The sequence below is a fragment of the Lytechinus pictus genome, chromosome 8 (assembly GCF_037042905.1).
Source record: "Lytechinus pictus isolate F3 Inbred chromosome 8, Lp3.0, whole genome shotgun sequence".
In the NCBI taxonomy this organism is placed as follows: domain Eukaryota; kingdom Metazoa; phylum Echinodermata; class Echinoidea; order Temnopleuroida; family Toxopneustidae; genus Lytechinus; species Lytechinus pictus.
In genome coordinates this window covers 3,896,444-3,916,357 of record NC_087252.1, presented here as the reverse complement: position 1 = coordinate 3,916,357, position 19,914 = coordinate 3,896,444, and the positions used below count along the sequence as shown (strand labels likewise).

Below are 19,914 nucleotides of genomic sequence, written 5' to 3'. Positions count from 1 at the left end.
AAATACAAACAAACTTCATCAGCAGGTATAAATGCAAACACATAAGCATACACACATACACCCACGCACACAAACCCTGGTAATTTTGTAGATTTTCCTTTAACATGATTAAGTAGGCCCTACACACTTTTTTTTGCAATACGTGCAATTTCAAAATTAGGAGGAAAATTGAAGCAATTTCGTTTTACAAACTGAGAAAAGGGAGAAAAGCAGAAAGAAGGGATGGCACTGGTGACAAGAGAAGTAACAAATTTGAGTAAGATATAGCATGATAGTGTTAATAAAACCAAATAATATAAACTCCCCCAATGTTCCCCTTGTATCGCGGGGGGTGTACTGCAAAATAGATGGGCACCGCCCCATATCAAATACATCGTTTAAATGCGATACACTGTAAAAAAGATATTGGGTAAACTTTTAACCAGCACGATGGTAATTATGTGTCCAACCAATTTGGGGCAATATTTTACCCAATGCTGGAATATTGTCCAGTAAGGTTGTAAAAGATAGGCAGCAATTACTATAAAAAGGGCAAATTTTTCATCACACTGGATAAATAAAAATGCCCAAAATAAATGCCCAATGTTGGTTGGACACATAATTACCCTCATGGAGCATTTTTACCCAATATTTTTTTAGTGTAGGGGTATCAAACTATAGGGCAAAAAGGACATGTTCCCTTTGAAAGTAAATGGACGAAAATAAGGGATACACCAGAATGAAGAGCGAAGACTGTTTGATTTTTTAGACTGCGTGGATACTACAAGGAATTCTAGTAGGATCCAGTGATAGTGTACAATAAGATAAAGGGGACACTCAGAATTTCATTTAAAAATGGATGGGGAATCACAAGGTTGTGACATTTTAGAGTTGGACAAGTGTTTGGTGCGACAATTTATACAAATATGCAACGTGTGAGCTAATGATATCATATCCCCAGGTATTCATAGTATTTTAGTGTTATATGTATTAAAATTTTGTCCTCTAATATCAAAATATGATTGACTACTAATTTAGTGTGTAAGATAATAATTGCTGAAATAAATTTCGTTACAGGGGAGTCATGTAGGCCTAGCAACAAGGAATATGGTATGATTGATTTAGAAATTATAATCTTTAATGGGTAATCGAAGCCATTAGCCTACATCGGGGGGGGGGGGGGTACAGGAGCTACAACAGTAAATATTAAGAGCACTGTTTAATTTTCTGTACACACAATCTGATATTTTATTTTATTTTACATATTTCACATAATTTTGAGCATAATACAAAAACAACATCAGGGGCCCGTTTCATAAAGGACTTGCAACTGTTGTAACTTTGCCATTATGGCAACTACCATGGTAACAGGGCTCAGCAGCCAATCACAAGCAGGGTTTCCATGGTAGTTTCCATAATGGCAAAGTTACAACAGTTGCAAGTCCTTTATGAAACGGGCCCCAGAAGAATTAACATGGTGCACAAATCAGACATGGCATCATTTATTTAAATTTAACAATACAAAGATTTGAAATCAACGACAATTTTAAATAATATGATATGAGGGAACCTGCATAAAAAAGGAACTTGTAATAAATTCGGGTTAAAAATAAATAAATACATGAATTAACAGAGATAGACACGTCAATAAATAAATTAATTAATGAATAAACTATAATAGTTCACTGTGATCATAATGATGTCATCAATAACCAAACTATGAAGCCTGTTGATATTGTAACCATGGTAACATGTGAATCTCTCACAGCAGCCGTATTCGGAAGCCACACCCCCTTACATGGACCTGCACCTAGAGTAGAATAATGCATATATGGGAGACATAGTGATTTAATTTTGCTTAAGAAAAAACAGTTTAAGGGGTTGTTTTAATATTTTTATATTTACTTTAAGACTCTTGACACAATAAAGAATTGAAAATATATATTTTTTACTTTGACATATCATCTCAATCAATTTTGTATTGTGTAAATAATGAAACTTGCTAGAAATTTGGTTTGATTTTTTACTCCAAAAATATTTTCATACGGAATGATATTAAAATTTGAAAAATTATTAATACTAAACATTATCTACTAAAAATAAATCATTAACATAGGAGAACTTCTTTGTCTATTTTATAAAATATAAAAAATGACAAAATTAAACAACTATTCCTAAATGAGTATGATTGGCACGAAAAGGGGCAGATCTACGCATTGATGATTGAAGACCCCCCCCCCCACAAAAAAAGAGAGAGAGAGATAGAGAGAGAGAGAGGGGGGAGGGGGGGGGGTTCTCGCAGGGGTGTAACACTTACCAACGCATTCAATTTCAGAAATAGGTTCCGGTGGACGTTTTTCTACAACTGTGGGTAAAACATGTCAATAAGACAAAAAATGAATATGTCTTCATTTTTTTTCGAGGAGAGAATATTATCGTATCATTAAGAGGATAATGATAATGCCATGATAAGTTATTCATGTTTCTTCAACAATACAGAAGGGTAACACAACAGCCAGCCAACTGTTGTGTGATGTTTGCCTATGAAAAACTTCCTAATGCCATCTTCAAAACAATGTTTTAGACTTTCGGACTAGATACATTTTAGAAGAGAATGTATCAAATCCAAAATTAGGAAATTGAAAATTGACAAGTATTAGACATGCGTTTTCTTAATTCCTTTTACCTGAGAAATAACACCGTCAAATTTACTTTGGAAGTTTTACATTTGCTACGATCATGTTGGGTTGGGTGGGTCCGATTTGTGATGGTATCGTATGTAGCTATTGGCTACTATCTTCGTGTTTAGCTTAACATATTAGGCCCTATTTACGGTCTTCGTAAGATTTCCCTTTTTGGCATCGTAGACTGGGTCACAGATCGAGCCATGCAGAGGCCGTAGATATCGTGCTATGTCCCTACGTTGCAATAAGCCTTTCACTGATCACACGATGCCCTTACATTGTACGATGTCCTGCGCTGATCGCAGGTCCCTATGTGTTTAAGTGCTATACCATCCTACGATATTGAACAAACTTGAAGAAAACTCTTAGCTAAACAAGACCGCAACCTTATCATCATCGTGAATCCATACGAACATCATACCATCACCGTATCACATTATGGTGATCACGAAGAGCAGGATACGATCATCATACGACCATCCTACGATGATCGTTGACCCAATGCAAACAAGGCATTACACATTAGATCGATATTCACTGGCAGATCCAGGGGGGCACACCCTTGCCCACCCCCCCCCCCTCTTTGAGAAGTAAAATTAAAATTTGTACTGTAAAAATGGTAAAAATGCCGTCAAAACAGAAGTGTGCCCCCCCCCTTTGCAAGTGAAGACCTTGGAAAATCCGGGATCCGCCCCTGAATGAACCTTATAAAACAAAACGTTTCTTCGTTTACCGTCTGACGTCGTGAAAGTGAAAGGGGTACAATCTCCCAGACCGTAGTCGTTCCCAGGACAAAGCAGACCCACGTAGGAGCTATTCTCAATCAGGTTCTCCAGGACAAACGACCCGTGTCTGCCCGGTGCTGCTGAAAGGGCCTCGTCGGGCCATCTCACAGACACTTCATTGATTTCATCGAGTTCCCGCGAGTTTGAGATTTTCTTAATAAGAAAGAAAAATCAAATAAAAATGGAAAATTCATTTGTTTCGATGAGAATGACTAACGCAACACAAATAGGCAAAAAGCCCTTGATTCTGTCATGGGTGTTTCATAAAACTGTTCGTAAGTTAAGAGCGACTTTAAGAACGACTGGTGATCCTTTCTTATGGTAAATGATACTCACCATTAATGTTCATTGGTGAGTATCTAGCGCGTAAGAAAGGTTCACCAGTCGTTCTTAAAGTCGCTCTTAACTTACGAACTGAGCTTTATGAAACGGCCCCTGGACTATTGTCGAGATAACTTTAAATATTAATCTATTCAAACTAGATTTAATTATGAATATTGCGTATTCGTTTATAAACAATAAGATGGATACCCCACAGGGCCGTCCCTATTAGTCGTTGTATTTTCATATCATTGGAAATATTTTATCATACCTTTTCTTTTACCTGGGGGGCATTTCATGAAAGGACTTGTCGGACGTTTTATCCGACAAGTCCCACTTTATCATAGGAACAGTGCCTATCAGCCAATCAAAATCATTGAAAGATGTAAGATCTGACAACTTGTCGGATGAAAATATTGATGAAACGATCCCCTGATCTTGAAAAATTGAAACCCTATCCACTCTACTCGCGACTATCACCTGGTCGTGATAAAGAACACCTTTTACGTGGTCCATGTGTATGGTGTCCACTTTGTAATACCCCCCCCCCCAAGAAAAAACAAACAAACAAACAAACGAAAAAAAAAACCCGGGAAATTCACCTCTACATCTTGTCGTTGATATTGGATGAGGTATCGTGATATAGGAATATCAGTCAGCTGGGAGTTATCGCTTTCTGTTTCCGAGTATGGAGACCATACCAAGGTGTGAAAACGACCATAGCGACCTTGTGTTTCATCCTCCAGTATCACTGGAGCTGGAGGGCGACCTGACAGGTGACAATAAATGGTAATGGCACTCATGATGATGACGGTGATGATGATGATGATGATGAAGAATGTGATGATGGTGATGATGATGATAATGATGAGGATGATGATGATAATGATGATGATGATGATGATGTTGATGATGATGTTGATGAAGAAGATGATGACGATGGTGATCATCATACACTAATCTTTGTCATCGTAATTTTCATCAATATTATTTACATAATGCTGGTCATCATCATATCAACTACTTAAATGATGACGATGATGATTGTTGATAAAGATGGTGATGACGACGATGGCGATAATGATTTTAAAATGATCGTGATCATCTATTTTAATTATTGTGATGACGATCACGATGATGACGATTATGATGACGACGTAGATGACTGCGATGACGAGGATCATCATCATCATCATCTTCATCATATAATCATCATATCATTGATGAAGACGTCGATCACGACGACGGAGATGATGATGTGAAAGGATGCACATCAGCAGTTACCATCGCTACTTCTGCTACTACTTTTTCCACCACCCGAAAATAAACAGCAACTCAACTATTACTGTTGATATTACGACTGCATTTAGCTTTAGTGACATTTTCGCAAATCTACCAGTTTACTGTTAATCAACCATTATTTACAATTAAGGTTAGGCCTGTCGAGATTATCTACATATTGATAGACAGAGTGATAGTCTCTTTTATCTCGAAGGGTAACTGTACCATTTTAAAATGGGTTGAAAGATTAGTTTGTAGTCAAAATCATTAATAATTAGTTAAAGGTTAAGTCCACCTCAGAAAAATGTTGATTTTATTCAATAGAGAAAAATCAGATAAGCATAATGCCATTTTAAAAAATCAAAATCGGATGTAAAATAAGAAAGTTACATTTTAAATTTCCGCTTATTTTTCACAAAGTTATGTGCACAATTTAGTCACATGCAAATGAGAGACTCGAAGATGTCCCTCACTCACTATTTCTCTTCTTTTTTATTGTTTGAATTTAATATACAGTATTTCAATTTTTGCAGATTTGACAATATGGACCGACTTGACTGAACCATAAATGTTAAACAGTGCTAATTCCACTTTAAAAAATAAAACTTTGTTTCACAGTACAATGAGGAGAAAATTAGAGTTTTTTCATGTTCCGTATAATAAAATACAAACGAAATAGTGATTGAGTGATAGACATCAGTTCCCACATTTGCATACCGACCAGGATGTGCATATAACTATTTTGTGAAATTAAGCGAAATTCAATAATGTCATAACTTTCTTATTTTACATCCGAATTTGATGAAATTTTCAGTGTTAAGCTTGTTGGATATTTTCTCTTTTATTCAACTTTTTATTGAGGTGGACTTTTCCTTTATTTAATAATCTTATTTCCACACGAAGACATGGAAGATACAGAAGGTAAACTCCTCACCGTTTATGTTTACTGTTGCTGTAGATGTGCCAACTTGGTTTGTCGCTACGCATGTGTAAATTCCGTAGTCCTTACTTGGATCTAGCCTAAATATCACAAACCTATACATCAAGATATAAATTCAAGTTCTGATAAAGTAAAATAAAGTTCTGATATCAATGAAAATAATAGTATTTCATCTTAAGATCTTTTCGCAGCATAATCTGAATCGTAAGAATCTATTTACAAATAAAAAACCACATAAATACACCAATACGTAATGAGATATAATTATATATATATATATATATATATATGTATATATATATATATATATATATAGCATGATTGAAATATGAGGCCGAAAATACCCCCCAAAATAAAAATAAATCTTCAACATCAGCAGAATAAAATTATCATTATTAATTTCGGAGATTTGTGTATAGGCTTAATAATCAATTTGGTGGAAGAAAAAAAAAGTAATATAATGAATTGTAATTTGTAATTGTAATAAGAAGTAAATGTGATAAAAATTAGTTGATGCCGAATTTTAAATAATAGACGAGATGGATTAAATGATGGATGAAGGTTAGTGAACTTGGTGTGAATAGTGAAATTATCATACGTTATCATTAAAAGTCTGGATTAACATGCACTATCATTTTTATTCAGTGTATCTAGGTGTACCCATGGAATAATTTGATCATGAAATAAGAGTTTATATTGGCCCTACATGTATATTGTAGTTGATTATTTTACACGTCTTTTGCCATTGGTATTGAATATAGAGGATGAAATCAAGCATTTCTATATATTTATGGTCAAAAAATGTTTAAACATGTTTAATAAACATTATAGATTTTAACCCGAGTTAAATTAGGAGAATCAGGTTATTAAAGTCACTTTGAAACTGACGACTACATGGACATGATACAAGCCAGCAAAGCAAACGACAAGAGGAAGAGTTGCATCAAAAAGCAGAGTGGCAAATTTTATAAAGAAATCATTATCATAAAGGAAAAGCCTCCAGATATTGGACCTTGCAGTAGTTGGATAAGATAGTGAAAAAAGCCAGGGCACACATCAGGGGACGCGTCTTGTCTTTGCATATATCTGGTTAAATGATTTTTTTTTGTTCGAATTTTTATTGATTATCATAAATATATGCTCTTGTATTTTTCAATCTTAGATACGCCCCTTCTTACTCGCGATACTTAAATAGATCATCATCCAATAGCTGTCCTGTAACTTAAATTCAGAAAGGGAGTATAGACGTAGCCGCCCAGCCGACATTACTCATTTCTTACGGCACTTAAAACGTATTTCCTTAGGGGGATGTTATCGCTATTTAGTTTGATATGGGTCACTTGGTATTGGGGTCCTTAACCCACTGATGTAGGTTGTATTGCTATGTCCAATTATTTTCAGTTTGATACTAATAACTGGGTATGAAGAATTCCATCCGAAGACGCAATTTGTTTGTACAGACTGCATATATTATATTAATTGGATACATACCATTTTATAAGCATGAAATAAATAGAAAAAATAAAGAGATATAGACTTGTATGAACAAATAATTTTTAATAATAATAATAATAATAACAACATTCAAAGAAGTAAATCTTAGAAATTAAAGTTTATTGCTTTAAAAGTATACTCATGACTGACACTTGATTGCAACATAATCGTGATGCCAAATCACACATCACAATAAAATGAAGAAATAACATTTTAGACGTAGAATATCTAAATTATAACGTTAAACTTTTACAACAAATCAGTCAAATTGACAAGACAAGTAGTCAGCTGGGTGCAACTGCTATAGTCACATTTCTGACATAGGTATTCTAGTTAGATATAACTCTGTTCTAGTAAAATACGACTAGAAAATAGTCAAATATGACTAGAATAACAGTTGCACCCAGCTGACCCAATTAACTAGTCTTTTTACCGTTTTTTTTAGAGTGTTATAAAGTCGCACCAACGAAACCGACAGCTTGCGTTGAGAATTTTATGAATAAACTTGTCGGTCGTTTTATCCAATAAACTTTGTTTTATATGCAGTTACCATAGTGACAATTCTACCCAACCAATCAAAATCAAGGAAAGTGGCTAGATCCGACAACTTGTCTGACGACAAAAGTTGATGAAACGCAACCTAGATTGATTGATCAAAACTATTACATTATGTCATGGGCAAACTCGTTTTTTTAGTCTGTTTCATTGGTTCGATTGCGACATTATTTGTTGGACATATCGAGCAAGAAATGAATTAGAAAATGAAATGTTTAAGCCTACTTACCGAGTAAAAGTGGGGAAACATGACAGGGAGATCCTGATAAAAGTAAGCAAATAAAAAGAAATTAGATGTCAAAATATCAAATATTAGTACAGCAAGCAGTGTCACTTTTATTTATGGAAAAAAATTAAGCAAATACACGTTAGAAAATGAAGTGTTAATTAAGCACTTAACTGACAAGCTTTTATAGTTCTTAGTGTTCACTGGGGGGGGGGGGGGGCACAGCCGGCCCGTGCCCCCTTTTGAGAAGCAAAATTAAAATGTTTAATGTAAAATACCGTTAAAACAGAAGTGTGCCCCCTTTTTTTTAAGTGCACGACCTTGCTTGTTAATTTTTCCGGGGACTCAATATCCTTAATTTTGGGTTAAAAACCTTTTTTTATCCTTTTCTTTTTTTTTTGCTTGTCAAATTTTTCCTCGGAAAAATGTACCCCCTCCCCTTTGAAAAATCCTGGATCCTCCCCTTGTACTGTTTATGTAGTAATTCACATTGAACTAGAAAATCAGCACTCTGAAGTGCAGTCACTGGATTCTGCAACCTCTGTAAGTGACAAATTAGCACATATTTTGTTTGTTGTTGTGCATAATTGCTAATAATAAGGCTACAGTCTCACGGGCAAGAAATATTCCAAACCGACCGATGGACGTGTCACAGGAAATAACGTAATATAGATTTGGTCGGTCTGGAGTCCTTTTCGTTGCTCTGACAGTAAAAGCTGCAATGCATCATCAATTACATATCATCTTACGCGTTAGGGATCGACCCCTCATCATCTTCGTCGCCATCTTTGATTCTGACGTCATCCTTTAACCAATAGAAATCCAGAGGCTCGGGCAAAGCTGTGACGTTACAAACAATTGAAAGTGCCTCGCCAGGAGCAGCCCGGATGTCAGTTTGGTAGGTTAGTACTTCTGGGGCATCTGGGCATTTGGGGAAAACATTTTTACAGCTTTCTATATTGAAAATATTGAAAAATCTCTAACAATATTTCAAATACATTATTTATTAAAGCACATCTTAGCAGCTGGGTGCTCTAAATAAAGGAATCTGATTTAATTTAAGTATTTAATTTCCATTAAACAGGATGGACGTATTTAGCAAAACATACAACCTCTTCAACTTGTTAAAAGCGAGCTTACAACATCAACACAATATAACAGAAGCATAAATCTTTAAGATAGTCATGTAATAACTTACATTGTACTTCAAGTTCCACATCTGTCGTATCATTTCCATATGTGTTACTGGACTGGCATCTATATATTCCACTCTGCGTTCTTGATACGTTAGTTAACGTTAAATTTCCATTCGATTTCTTCTCTGCAAAAAATGGAGAAAAAAAAACTAAGAAATACATTGGATTGTTTTATTCATATATAAACTGTCTTCTTTATGCAGGCTAGCCTATCCAATTCTGAGTATCACTCTTTTTTAAGAGGTTCTGTCTGAAGACCCTCAGACAAATGCACATTAAATGCTTACAAAAACATCTCTCATGCTAATACAAAACAAATCCCCCCCCCCGAAGAATTCAAATATGAAAAAGAAATTGAATAGCCATACAAACGCATGCAGCCCTCCTTCACACCCACCTACGGCAAGGGCGTAGGCAGAGAAGTTCCGAAACTGGCAAGCAAAACGAGATTCGTACCCTTTAAGCTTTCAGCAGCTGATTTTTCCAAACTTTAGTCCCACCTCCCAAAGGTGTGCACCCCATACCACTTTAGTTCCACCTCCCCAAGATGTGCACCCCCATACCACTTTAGTTCCATCTCCCCAAGATGTGCACCCCCCATACCACTCTAGTTCCATCTCCCCAGGATGTGCACCCCCCATACCACTTTAGTTCCACCTCCCCAGGATGTGCACCCCCAATACTCAAACCAGCCTATACGCCCTTGACAAATCGTAATGCACACACGTACACACGCCTAAAACCACATTCACACACACCCTCGATTTACAAATACAGAGGAAGTGTATATAAAAGATAAAACCAAGTTAACAAAAAAGAAATAATTGCTTGAATTGACTTTAACTTTCGGAAAGAAAAACATAACCGGCTTGCCAAAACTTATTTCACATCTCCCTTAGATCAAGTACATAAGAACAAATCAAATTTCGTCAAATTATTTATATTTGTCCGTGAAGCATAGTCTTCAATGCCGTTAGAATGAGCTATGAAATGATATGTCACTTCGCACTTGATGAAGTAAAACCTAAGTAACCACTTGATTGAATAAGGAGAATATCACGGGGGGGGGGGGGGGGGTAACAAGAACAAAGAGAAATGAGGTCTGAAACTTACTCAAAAACTTCAGCTTTACAAAGCATATAATTATGGTGTTGAGTGAACAAAATATGCATGGATTATGATTCCAATAATTCAATTTCATTGTAGGCAGGTTTGATGGGTTGGTAGAAGTAACATAAACTTAACAACAAAGTTTAAAGGAGATTTAATAAAGATAAAAAGCACGAAATCATGATCGCTTCAAAATGTTTACCTGAAAGTGTTATGTTATATATGACCTCTCCATCATGGTTTGTTTTAGCCCAGGAATTAAATGGCGGTGGTTCACCTCTGGAATAGCAAATGAGCGTGACGTCATCGGTCTCGTTGACAGTTATCTTACCCGGCTCCGCGGGGGTCCAATGTGGCGCCCTTCTTGGTCCAATATATTGGATAGTGGCGGAAACTTAGAATGAAGAAGAAACAAACGCAATGGAGTCATCTGTGTCGTTAGTTATGATAATCTATTGCGGCTATCCCTAATATTGTTAGTAATAGTTTTGTAATGATTATTATCATTATCATCATCATCATCGTCATCATCATCATTAATATTATTATCATTTAATACTGGAAGTAGTATTAGTAGTAGAAGTAGTAGTAGTAGTAGTAGTTTTTGTTGTTGTTGTAGTAGTCAGTGGGTGATCCAGTCAGATTGAACACTATTCCATTTCGGGGTAAATATTGTTTTAGTGCAATAGTTGGCTCCTATAAATAATTGTGTCTAATCCGGCTGGATCCGAACCTGGTAGTATCATCATCAGTGCTATCATCATCATCATCATCATAACCACTATCATCATCATCACTATCATCATCATCACCATCACTATCATCATCCTCATCATCACCATTACTATCATCCTCCTCCTCATCATCATCACTGGTGGATCCAGGGGGAGGCCGTCCCCCCCCCCCACCCATTTGAGAGGCACAATAATTTGTATTACTATTTTTTTTTTGCTTGTCAATTTTTTTCGTGGACGAAATGACCTTAAATTTGGGGTGAAAAACCCCTGTTGGGGGTTTGTCAAATTTTCGTCGGGATAATCTCCCCCCCCCCCTTTGGAAGATCCTAGATCCGCCCCTGTTCATCATTATCATCCTCATCAGCTTTATGCCTATGAAAATTATTATTACTGATGTTTTTGTTGTTATTTAGGCTGTATTATCACCATCATCATCATCACCATCATCATCATCATCACCATCAGCAAAGTCACTAGTAGCACTGAAATGGTCCTAATAAGATATGATGGTGATAGTAGTGGTAATTTTATTTAATGTGGAGTAGTTTTCTTTGCACGTGATATTCTTTGTAATACATCGACATATAATGTTACATGAGTAGGTGCGGCTGCATGCACTGAACGTTTGCGTGTAGACACGTAGCATCTCATCACCAGATAATCGTGTATTAATGGAGGGTCGAGCGAGGAGGAGGGATAATTGAATTTCATTATTCATAGTTTGCAGACTTAATTTCCACCATCAATTATGATCGATGAACCCCAAGCCCATTAAAGTGTTGGAATCATGCACAATGTTTTGTATTCAAAAGGGGAAGAATCTGTACTTTTTCAACGCAATCATGAGCCACCTAAAGTCGTATTTGATTAGTCTATTTCTCCCATACTGGTAAATTACACATTCTTTCGTTGTTTTTCTTTTAAACGTTCGTGCAATATGCAAGGAGATAAAGTAAACTCACGAGAGAAGATGAGAATTTTTTTTCTTTTAAATATGAGCAATGAAACATCCAAAACAAAAGGTGGAATCAAAATAGGCCAAGAAAACATTCTCTCTCTCTCTCTCTATATATATATATTCATATATATATATCTAACCCACCTACCTCTCTGCAAAATGTTTTTGGAGATTATTCACGGTAGGTCATTGTTAAAGATAAATTCCAGTTTTGGTAACGATCTAAAAATGACTTTTTACAGAATCTAATATAATGACCACCTAAGTGTCTGTGTGTATGAATAAAAAATATGTGCCAAAGGATTCTGGAAGAAATTGTGTGATTGCTGAGAAATAAGCAAAATAAGCGCGGATTCGGTCACTTCCGCCGGGTCTTTATTTTAGCAATAATAATACACTGTCCCACGTGTGCCTATCTGTGTTGGTGATCTTCAGTGTGAACATTTTTCAGCGTAGATTTCAAGATTTCACAAAGTTCAGTTTATGTAACTGTACCAGATCTAGATCCTCGATGATATACTGACAATTAAGCCTTGTTTTACAGACTTTCTCATGAAATCAGTGTTTCCTGCAAATACTGGAATTTCTCTTTAAATTGAGTTTGGCGGCTTAGCCATTTCCAGATGAATCCAACTCACCAATATACACACACCCCAACACACACACGCACGCACACCCACATCCTTTCACCCACACCCTAATGCACACACATTCACACACACAATTTGGGGCTGCCCCATGAAATGGAAAGAGTCCCTCGTACAGCTTCATACTCACAATTAACGATGACAGTAAAACTTCGATCGAATCTGCAATTCGGGGCCGAGACCCGACACTTGTAGATCCGTGGATTGTCTCGGTGTGCAGACAAAATTGTGAGGTTCGAACTGCCTGAGGGAGCCGGGTTGACCTTCCGGTAAACAAGCGAATAATTCCCCGCTACATCTTCAGCTCCCTGCTTAATTTCTTCGTTTGCATATAACGTTATGGACTTGGCTGGACGGGCGATGGTTAAATATTGGTAGTAGGTGAAGAGGGGGAGGTGAATGAGGAGAAAGAGATGGGGGGGGGGGGGGGCAGAGACACAGAGGTATAATTATCATGATAATAACAATAATGATAATTAGACCTGATTGTGTACCTTCAAGGAGATAATAAAGGGATGCACACAATTACACTTGCCTTCAGTTGGCAGACAAATTTATTAAAAGGTATAAAAGGGGTCGAAATAAATTTTTGCTCTCTCGCCTCGCTCCCTCACAGCATTTTAAGAATATTTGTCCTACATGCAATGTCTAGTCCCTATTTTTTGTAAAGGATTTTTGTTGTTGTTGCTCATTATGCCACTGTTGTTATAAAGAATTCAGAAACAGATAGTACCGGCTCGATTAACATACCTTGCTTGATAGCATGCTTAGCATACCAGTAAAAATTAACGACCGTATCGATGTTTGTAGGTGTATAGGTACAGGGTAATGTGATCGAAACCCCTTCCTGGACGTAGAGAACTTGGTATTCATGATCTGGACCTGTGGTGCAAAAGATAACAATGATGACGTGATGGTGATGGTGATGATGGGGACATTGATGATGACTGAATTCATAACTGATAGATTTATTAAATTTATTTAACAAATCATTTTCAACAGAAATACAATGATGGTGGTAATTATGATGATGATATTGATGGTGATGATGATGATGGTGTTGATAATGATTGTGATGATGGTAATGGAAATGATGATGATGATGGTGATGATGATGATAGTGATTGTGATGATGGTGATGAAAATGATGGTGATTATGATGATAATAATGATGACGGGGGAATACCTATTATCAGGTATATAGTCTAACCAATACAAAGGAAATGGGATTCGACAGGCCTTTTTTATCAAAACTTTTCGTATTCATAATAATATTAACATAGGGTATTTGTATGGCGCACGTATCCACATTGATAGGTGCTCAAGACATTCCTATATTGCCCCGGCTAAGCTCGAATACCGATTCCTGTGCTCACATTTTTTTTAAAGGAATTACACTATGCCGGTAGGCCTACCCATTTACCTCACCTGGGTTGATCGAGTGCAGCACACTGTGAATAGATACCTTGCTGAAGGAAATTACGCCATGACTTGGATTCGAACTTACGAACCTCTGACTCAAAGTCAAAGGACTAATCCACTGGGCCACATTCAACGATTTTTTTTTTCAAAATGGGGATGATAGGTGGCAGGGTTTCTAGCTCAAACAAAAAATGTATATGTTATTTGAAAAAAGCTCACAGTTGTGTCGAATTTAAATTAGTAAGGTCTTGTGAAGGATAAACTTACTTACAATGAAAATTCGCCGATCCGATGTTCAGAAGTAAGCATAAATATGCGACCAATGTGTATAGCATCATCTTCGTGGTAGGAGCCTGAATATTAGAGAGAATCGGGAATATTTCATCTTTTTTCCCCCACAACAATCAAAGATAATCGAGTGAGATGAATTAATGACATGAATATGATTTTCCTGGAATGAGCAACTTCAAAAATTGATATACGATTGAGTACCTGAATGAACCGCTTGTCATCCGGTTTACCATCTCTTTAAAATGCAAAAAAAATCCCAATAACACTTGTAAACACAGCCAGGATAGCCCAATGAAGACCGCACAAGAGATAGATTTAAATGCTAATTCTACAAATGTAAAGGATACAAACGGAGTGTTTTATATGGGCTATTGTAAAATAAGGCTAATAAGTTGGTGTATTACTGGGAAATAAAGTAAGCGGTACCCTGACTTTATCAGAATTCTGCAAAATAAAAAATGCATGATCTAAGTATTCGTCAAAATCATGGTTTCTTCTTCTTACTCTTCTTCTTCTTCATACCTTTCTTCTTCTTCTTCTCATTATTTTATTTTCTTTCAATTTTTCTTTCTTCTCCTCCTCCTCCCCTTCTCCTCTTTACCATTCTTTTCTATCATCTTTTCAATTAATACCTGCTACGAAAATAGGACCATCCAGCAAATATATTTTTGAAATATTACATATTCGTTCACGAGATTTTGCCATGCCAAAGAAAGGACTCTATTATCTGTTTTAATTATGGTTACCAAAGTTGAATTATATACTTACAAGTTACCGAATAACGAGCATGAATATATTATGGTTAGCCAGATTATGAAATTAGTCCTCTTTAAGTACATGTATTAATAATATCAGCTGATAAAACTCCAAATGAATCCTTGATTTGTCTTCGCTAAAAATGTTAAGTAGTTCAAAATGCACATACCATCCAAATACTATAGTGTTTAAATACAGGTTATACAGCTGTATTAGTGTTAACTTCGAATACAAAGAATCCGCTACGAGGCATCCCCAGACAAGAGACAAAGACGTCCAGAATTATGGTCAGAATGATTATCGCATTAGCATGCATGACGATGGCTAAAACAGTAATTAAAAATATATGCCGCTTTTAAGTTCACCTTAACGTTCACAAAGAAATTCTTTCTGAAACCTTGCCGAATTAGTATTCGTTATTCCATAACTTTGGCATAATCCAACGATGCAAAACACCCAAAAGATTATATCACTGGATCAAGGATGGTTTGAACTTCACTGGCGATAATCCAACGATGCAAAGCAACCAAAAGATTCTATCACTGGATCAAGGATGTTTTGAACTTCACTGGCGTTTGCTCTAAGGGGCTAAGGTGCTCTGGCAATATTGCGAATGTCACATCAATTAAATCCATAGGAGTCCTATGTTTAATGTAGGCCACGACACACAACCAGTCAATGGCATGTTGGCCTCCATGGGGGTTGAAGGAGACCTTGCATGTGTGCTCTTCCTCGTCACCCCCTGCACTCCGGATCCCTCCTTCAATTCACAACATGCAGAATAACAAGACTTGGGAGCTTGAGAGGATTTATCCCGATCTTAAAGGGTGATCCGGGGGGTGATCCCGCCCCAAACCCACAAGAACATTGGCCTTATGTCATATCAACTCAATACAGACCCCCACCTATCCATCCTATCGCCCGTTACAATAATACATTGTTCCATCACCTGCAATTATCCAGGGCAATTATCCACACCTTCGTCCACGATTATTAATAACTTCGTTAAATTTCAGAACAAACATGATATAGAGGCCTACGTGAACTCGATAATGCTTCGTTTCTCGCACCACTGGCAAGCACTGAGTTGAAGAAATGATTATAAGAACAAAATATTTGCCAGATTAGGAGTGTCATGTGCGTATACCGACGGGTCTCCGAAGACCAATGAATTTTTCATTGATAGTCATGCTTTATGACGAGATGACGAGAGAGAGGACATTACTATTAATTGCCATATTCTATGAGGAGCGTGGAAGTAACACCCTTCGCCAAAGTACAGGGTTCCGTCTTACAAAGAGTTGCGATTGATTCGATCGCTTCCATGACAATTAAGTATAAGTATAAGTATTTATTTATTGTCCATAATTGGAAATTCTTCTTGTTTACATGCCGTGCAAAATGATAGACAACAAATTGTATAAATTCAACATGAACAATGGAATATACATTTGGAACATGACAATAAACATAATATATCTTACATAATAATTCATATAATAGAGTATTTGAATAACATGAAAGGCATGAGTTCACTGAAATTTGCAATTTGGGAATTATCATGAAAAGACAATTATTGGATTGATTTAATTGTAATAAAGGGTGGAAAACTTGGTAAGATGTAATTTACATTTCAGGTGAGTACTACTTATGTAATTGTGAAATGTATTCAAGTATACTTGCTAACATGGATCATAATCAAATCGGAAGAGGGAGGCAGAAAAGGAAAGAGAGAGAGAAATGAAAAGGGAAGGGAAAAGAGAGAAGAAAGAAAGAAAGAAAGGGAGAGAGAGAGAAAGAAAGAAAGAAACGAAGAAAGACAAAGATGGAAAGAAAGATGGAAAGAACGAAGGTAGAAAATAAAGAAAGAAAAAAAAGGGGAGACGGAAAGGTATATTCAAGGTATACGTAAAGGTAATTGCTCCTATGCGAAACATAAAACCTAACCTTCGAGACTAAATAAATCCTAATCCTAATCTTTACATTATTCTGAAATTTGAACAAAAAAATATATATTATAAAACTAATTTCACCCTAAGCCCGCTGAGATATTAAGACCAGAGCAAATGTCGCAGAACCTTGACGTGTCACCGATTTGGTTAACATCAACTATAATTATGGAAATCCATTGTTGTCATAATTTTCTCTGTGCAATGTACAATGTCCTTTGAAAACAAACTTATTGTCAAGAAAATGGTGAATGTACGAATATAGGCCTACATATTATTTAAGAAATATTTTGAACAAACATGACTTTGCATTTGAGATGTTGCAATGGCGTTGCTGGCTTTCCATAATTGTGGTTGATCAGATCAGTCCCAACTCTTTGCAAGACGGGGGCCACAGTCCACGATAAAGCATATTTGGAGATACCTTGTCTTTTCATTTATTTTTTCTTTGAAACGGCTTAATGAATATTCAGTTGGGAGAGTAGAGTGATTAATGCAACAATTACCAATTGAATTTCCATTTATTATTGTAATTACCTATATAGGCGCACTGAGATTAAATTATCCACGCACACTCCTAAAGGAATTTGAAGAAGTGGGCATACAGTAGCTAGGCTGTAGCAGCAATAGTAGTAGTAGTAGTAGTAGTAGTAGTAATATAGTAGTAGTATTAGTAGTAATATAGTAGCAGAAATATTATTATTATTAGTAGTAGTAGTAGTAGTATAGTAGTAGTATTAGTAGTAGTAGGAGTTGATAGTAGTAGTGGTAGTAGTAGTAGTAGAAGTAGTAGTAGTGACTACTAGTAGTAGTAGTAGCAGCAGCAGTAGTAGTAGTAGTAGTAGTAGTGGTAGTAGTATGGTAGTGTAGCAGAGTAGTAGTAGTAGTAATAGTAGCAGCAATACGATGAGTAGTAGTAGTAGTAGTATTACTAGTAGTAGTAGTATTACTACTAGTAGTAGTAGAAGTAGTAGTAGTAGTAGTAGTAGTAGTAGTAGTAGTAATACTATATAGTAGTAGTTGTAGTAGTAGTAGTAGTAGTAGTAGTATTAGTAGTAGTAGTACTATTAGTAGTAGTAGTAGTAGTAGTAGGAGTAGTAGTAGTAGTAGTAGTAGTAGTAATACTACTATATAGTAGTAGTTGTAGTAGTAGTAGTTGTTGTTGTTGTTGTTGAGTAGTAGTAGTAGAAGCAGTAGTTGTTGTAGTAGTAGTATAGTAGTAGTAGTAGTAATAGTAGTAGTAGTATATAGTAGTAGTAGTAGTAGTAGTGGTAGTAGGCCTAGTATTGTGTTTGTATAAGGGTAGTTATTGTAGTAATATATTTCTTGTTCTTATATAGTCTCAAATAAAAAAATAAAAAAAATTAACAATAATTAACCACATTTCAATATCACTAAATTATTGTAATAATTTTTTGTACATCTTCAGTAAAACAGGATTAAATTCTGTCATAAATAAACATTTCTGCTCTAATTTCACCCGGATTTAGCCAAGCTCATTTTGTGACCACCGAAATCCTCTCAGAGCATTGTTTTAGTAGATTGTAGAGTTGATTTATTTTCATTTCCTCTTTATCATGAGCGCGCTGCCGAGGTTGTCTGTCCAAATCAATATTACACGTATAGTCAATAGAACCTACGGAGCCTTTAAAGTGCCATCGACTTGACGACTTGGCGAGATACGTTATCTCGCCAAGTCGACTTATAAAAAGTTATATGTCGACACGGCGAGATACGTCAAGTCGACTTATTAAAGGATATATGTTGACTTGGCGAGATATTTGATCTTGCCAAGTCGACATATAACAAGTTATATGTTAACTTGGCGAGATAATTGGACTCTCGCCGGGCCTTGGACACTTCATATCTTGCCATGTCGACATATAATGTTTTATAAGTTGAATTGGCGAGCTAACATATCTTGCCATGTCGACATATAACTTTTATAAGTCTAATTGGCGAGATAACGTATATGTCGACATAATAAGGTTATTGTCGACATGGCAAGATAAAGTACATATCGCCAAGTCGTCAAGTCGATGGCACTTTAAAGGCTCCGTAAGAACCAAATCCTCCGAGGAACCAAATCTGCAAACATCAAGCCGCGTCAAACCCGGCGGATATGGTTCCGATTAAAAACAATATCGGCCATTTAGAACAATATCTGCCTGCGGATACGGTATCCGCCGCTACACCGGCCATTTAGAACGATATCCGCCGCTACATACACCGCACCGGACACACAACTGGGTCTGTCTGATTCCCGGGTCTGATTCACGGCCACCACGGTCACCTTTCTCTAAAAAGTAAGTGAAAAATATTTGGATTGCATTGACTTTTATTCTTGATCCATTTCCATAGAAAACTGGGGAAGGAATTCTTTAAAATGTCATGCCTAGTTAGTTTGTTTTGAAGAAATTTTAAAATATCGCCATGATCGGCGGTCAAATAACTCCCCGCAATTTTTAATCCCAGTCCCACACATGTCTATTTGTGTCATTGCATTGTGAAAGGCGGTGTAAAAATTCTAACTGTTAGGGGCACACACCACTAACTATTTCCCCATAGACTCATGTGTTAAAA

At 36.4% G+C, this 19,914-nt stretch overlaps 2 protein-coding genes across 2 annotated transcripts; both read right to left on the bottom strand.

Moving 5' to 3' along the window:
• Window positions 1-1,587: 1,587 nt before the first annotated feature.
• Window positions 1,588-4,572, bottom strand: LOC135154981 (uncharacterized). Its single transcript, XM_064103241.1, has 4 exons — window positions 4,372-4,572; window positions 3,397-3,601; window positions 2,297-2,344; window positions 1,588-1,789 (listed from the first exon to the last, which is right to left on the bottom strand). Exons 1-4 carry the CDS (start codon window positions 4,570-4,572, stop codon window positions 1,671-1,673), a joined length of 573 nt encoding a protein of 190 aa, XP_063959311.1. The 3' UTR covers window positions 1,588-1,670.
• A 4,438-nt stretch (window positions 4,573-9,010) lies between these two features.
• Window positions 9,011-15,146, bottom strand: LOC129266895 (neural cell adhesion molecule 1-like). The gene is made up of 6 exons (XM_064103240.1): window positions 15,131-15,146; window positions 13,664-13,795; window positions 13,044-13,262; window positions 10,774-10,965; window positions 9,464-9,586; window positions 9,011-9,186 (listed from the first exon to the last, which is right to left on the bottom strand). The coding sequence occupies exons 1-6, from the start codon at window positions 15,144-15,146 to the stop codon at window positions 9,011-9,013; spliced, it is 858 nt and encodes a 285-aa protein (XP_063959310.1).
• Between the last annotated feature and the right edge of the window lie 4,768 nt (window positions 15,147-19,914).

Coding starts and splice junctions, on each gene's coding strand:
- LOC135154981 (XM_064103241.1), bottom strand. CDS start 4,572: ATGAGTGCCATTACCATTTATTGTCACCTGTCAGGTCGCCCTCCAGCT. Junction 2,345..3,396: donor CACTTTCACGACGTCAGACG/GTAAACGAAGAA, acceptor TTTTACCCACAG/TTGTAGAAAAACGTCCACCG. Junction 1,790..2,296: donor TTCTGAAATTGAATGCGTTG/GTAAGTGTTACA, acceptor ATTCTACTCTAG/GTGCAGGTCCATGTAAGGGG.
- LOC129266895 (XM_064103240.1), bottom strand. Junction 13,263..13,663: donor TAAGCATGCTATCAAGCAAG/GTATGTTAATCG, acceptor TCGCCCGTCCAG/CCAAGTCCATAACGTTATAT. Junction 9,187..9,463: donor TGTGGAACTTGAAGTACAAT/GTAAGTTATTAC, acceptor CCAAATGCCCAG/ATGCCCCAGAAGTACTAACC.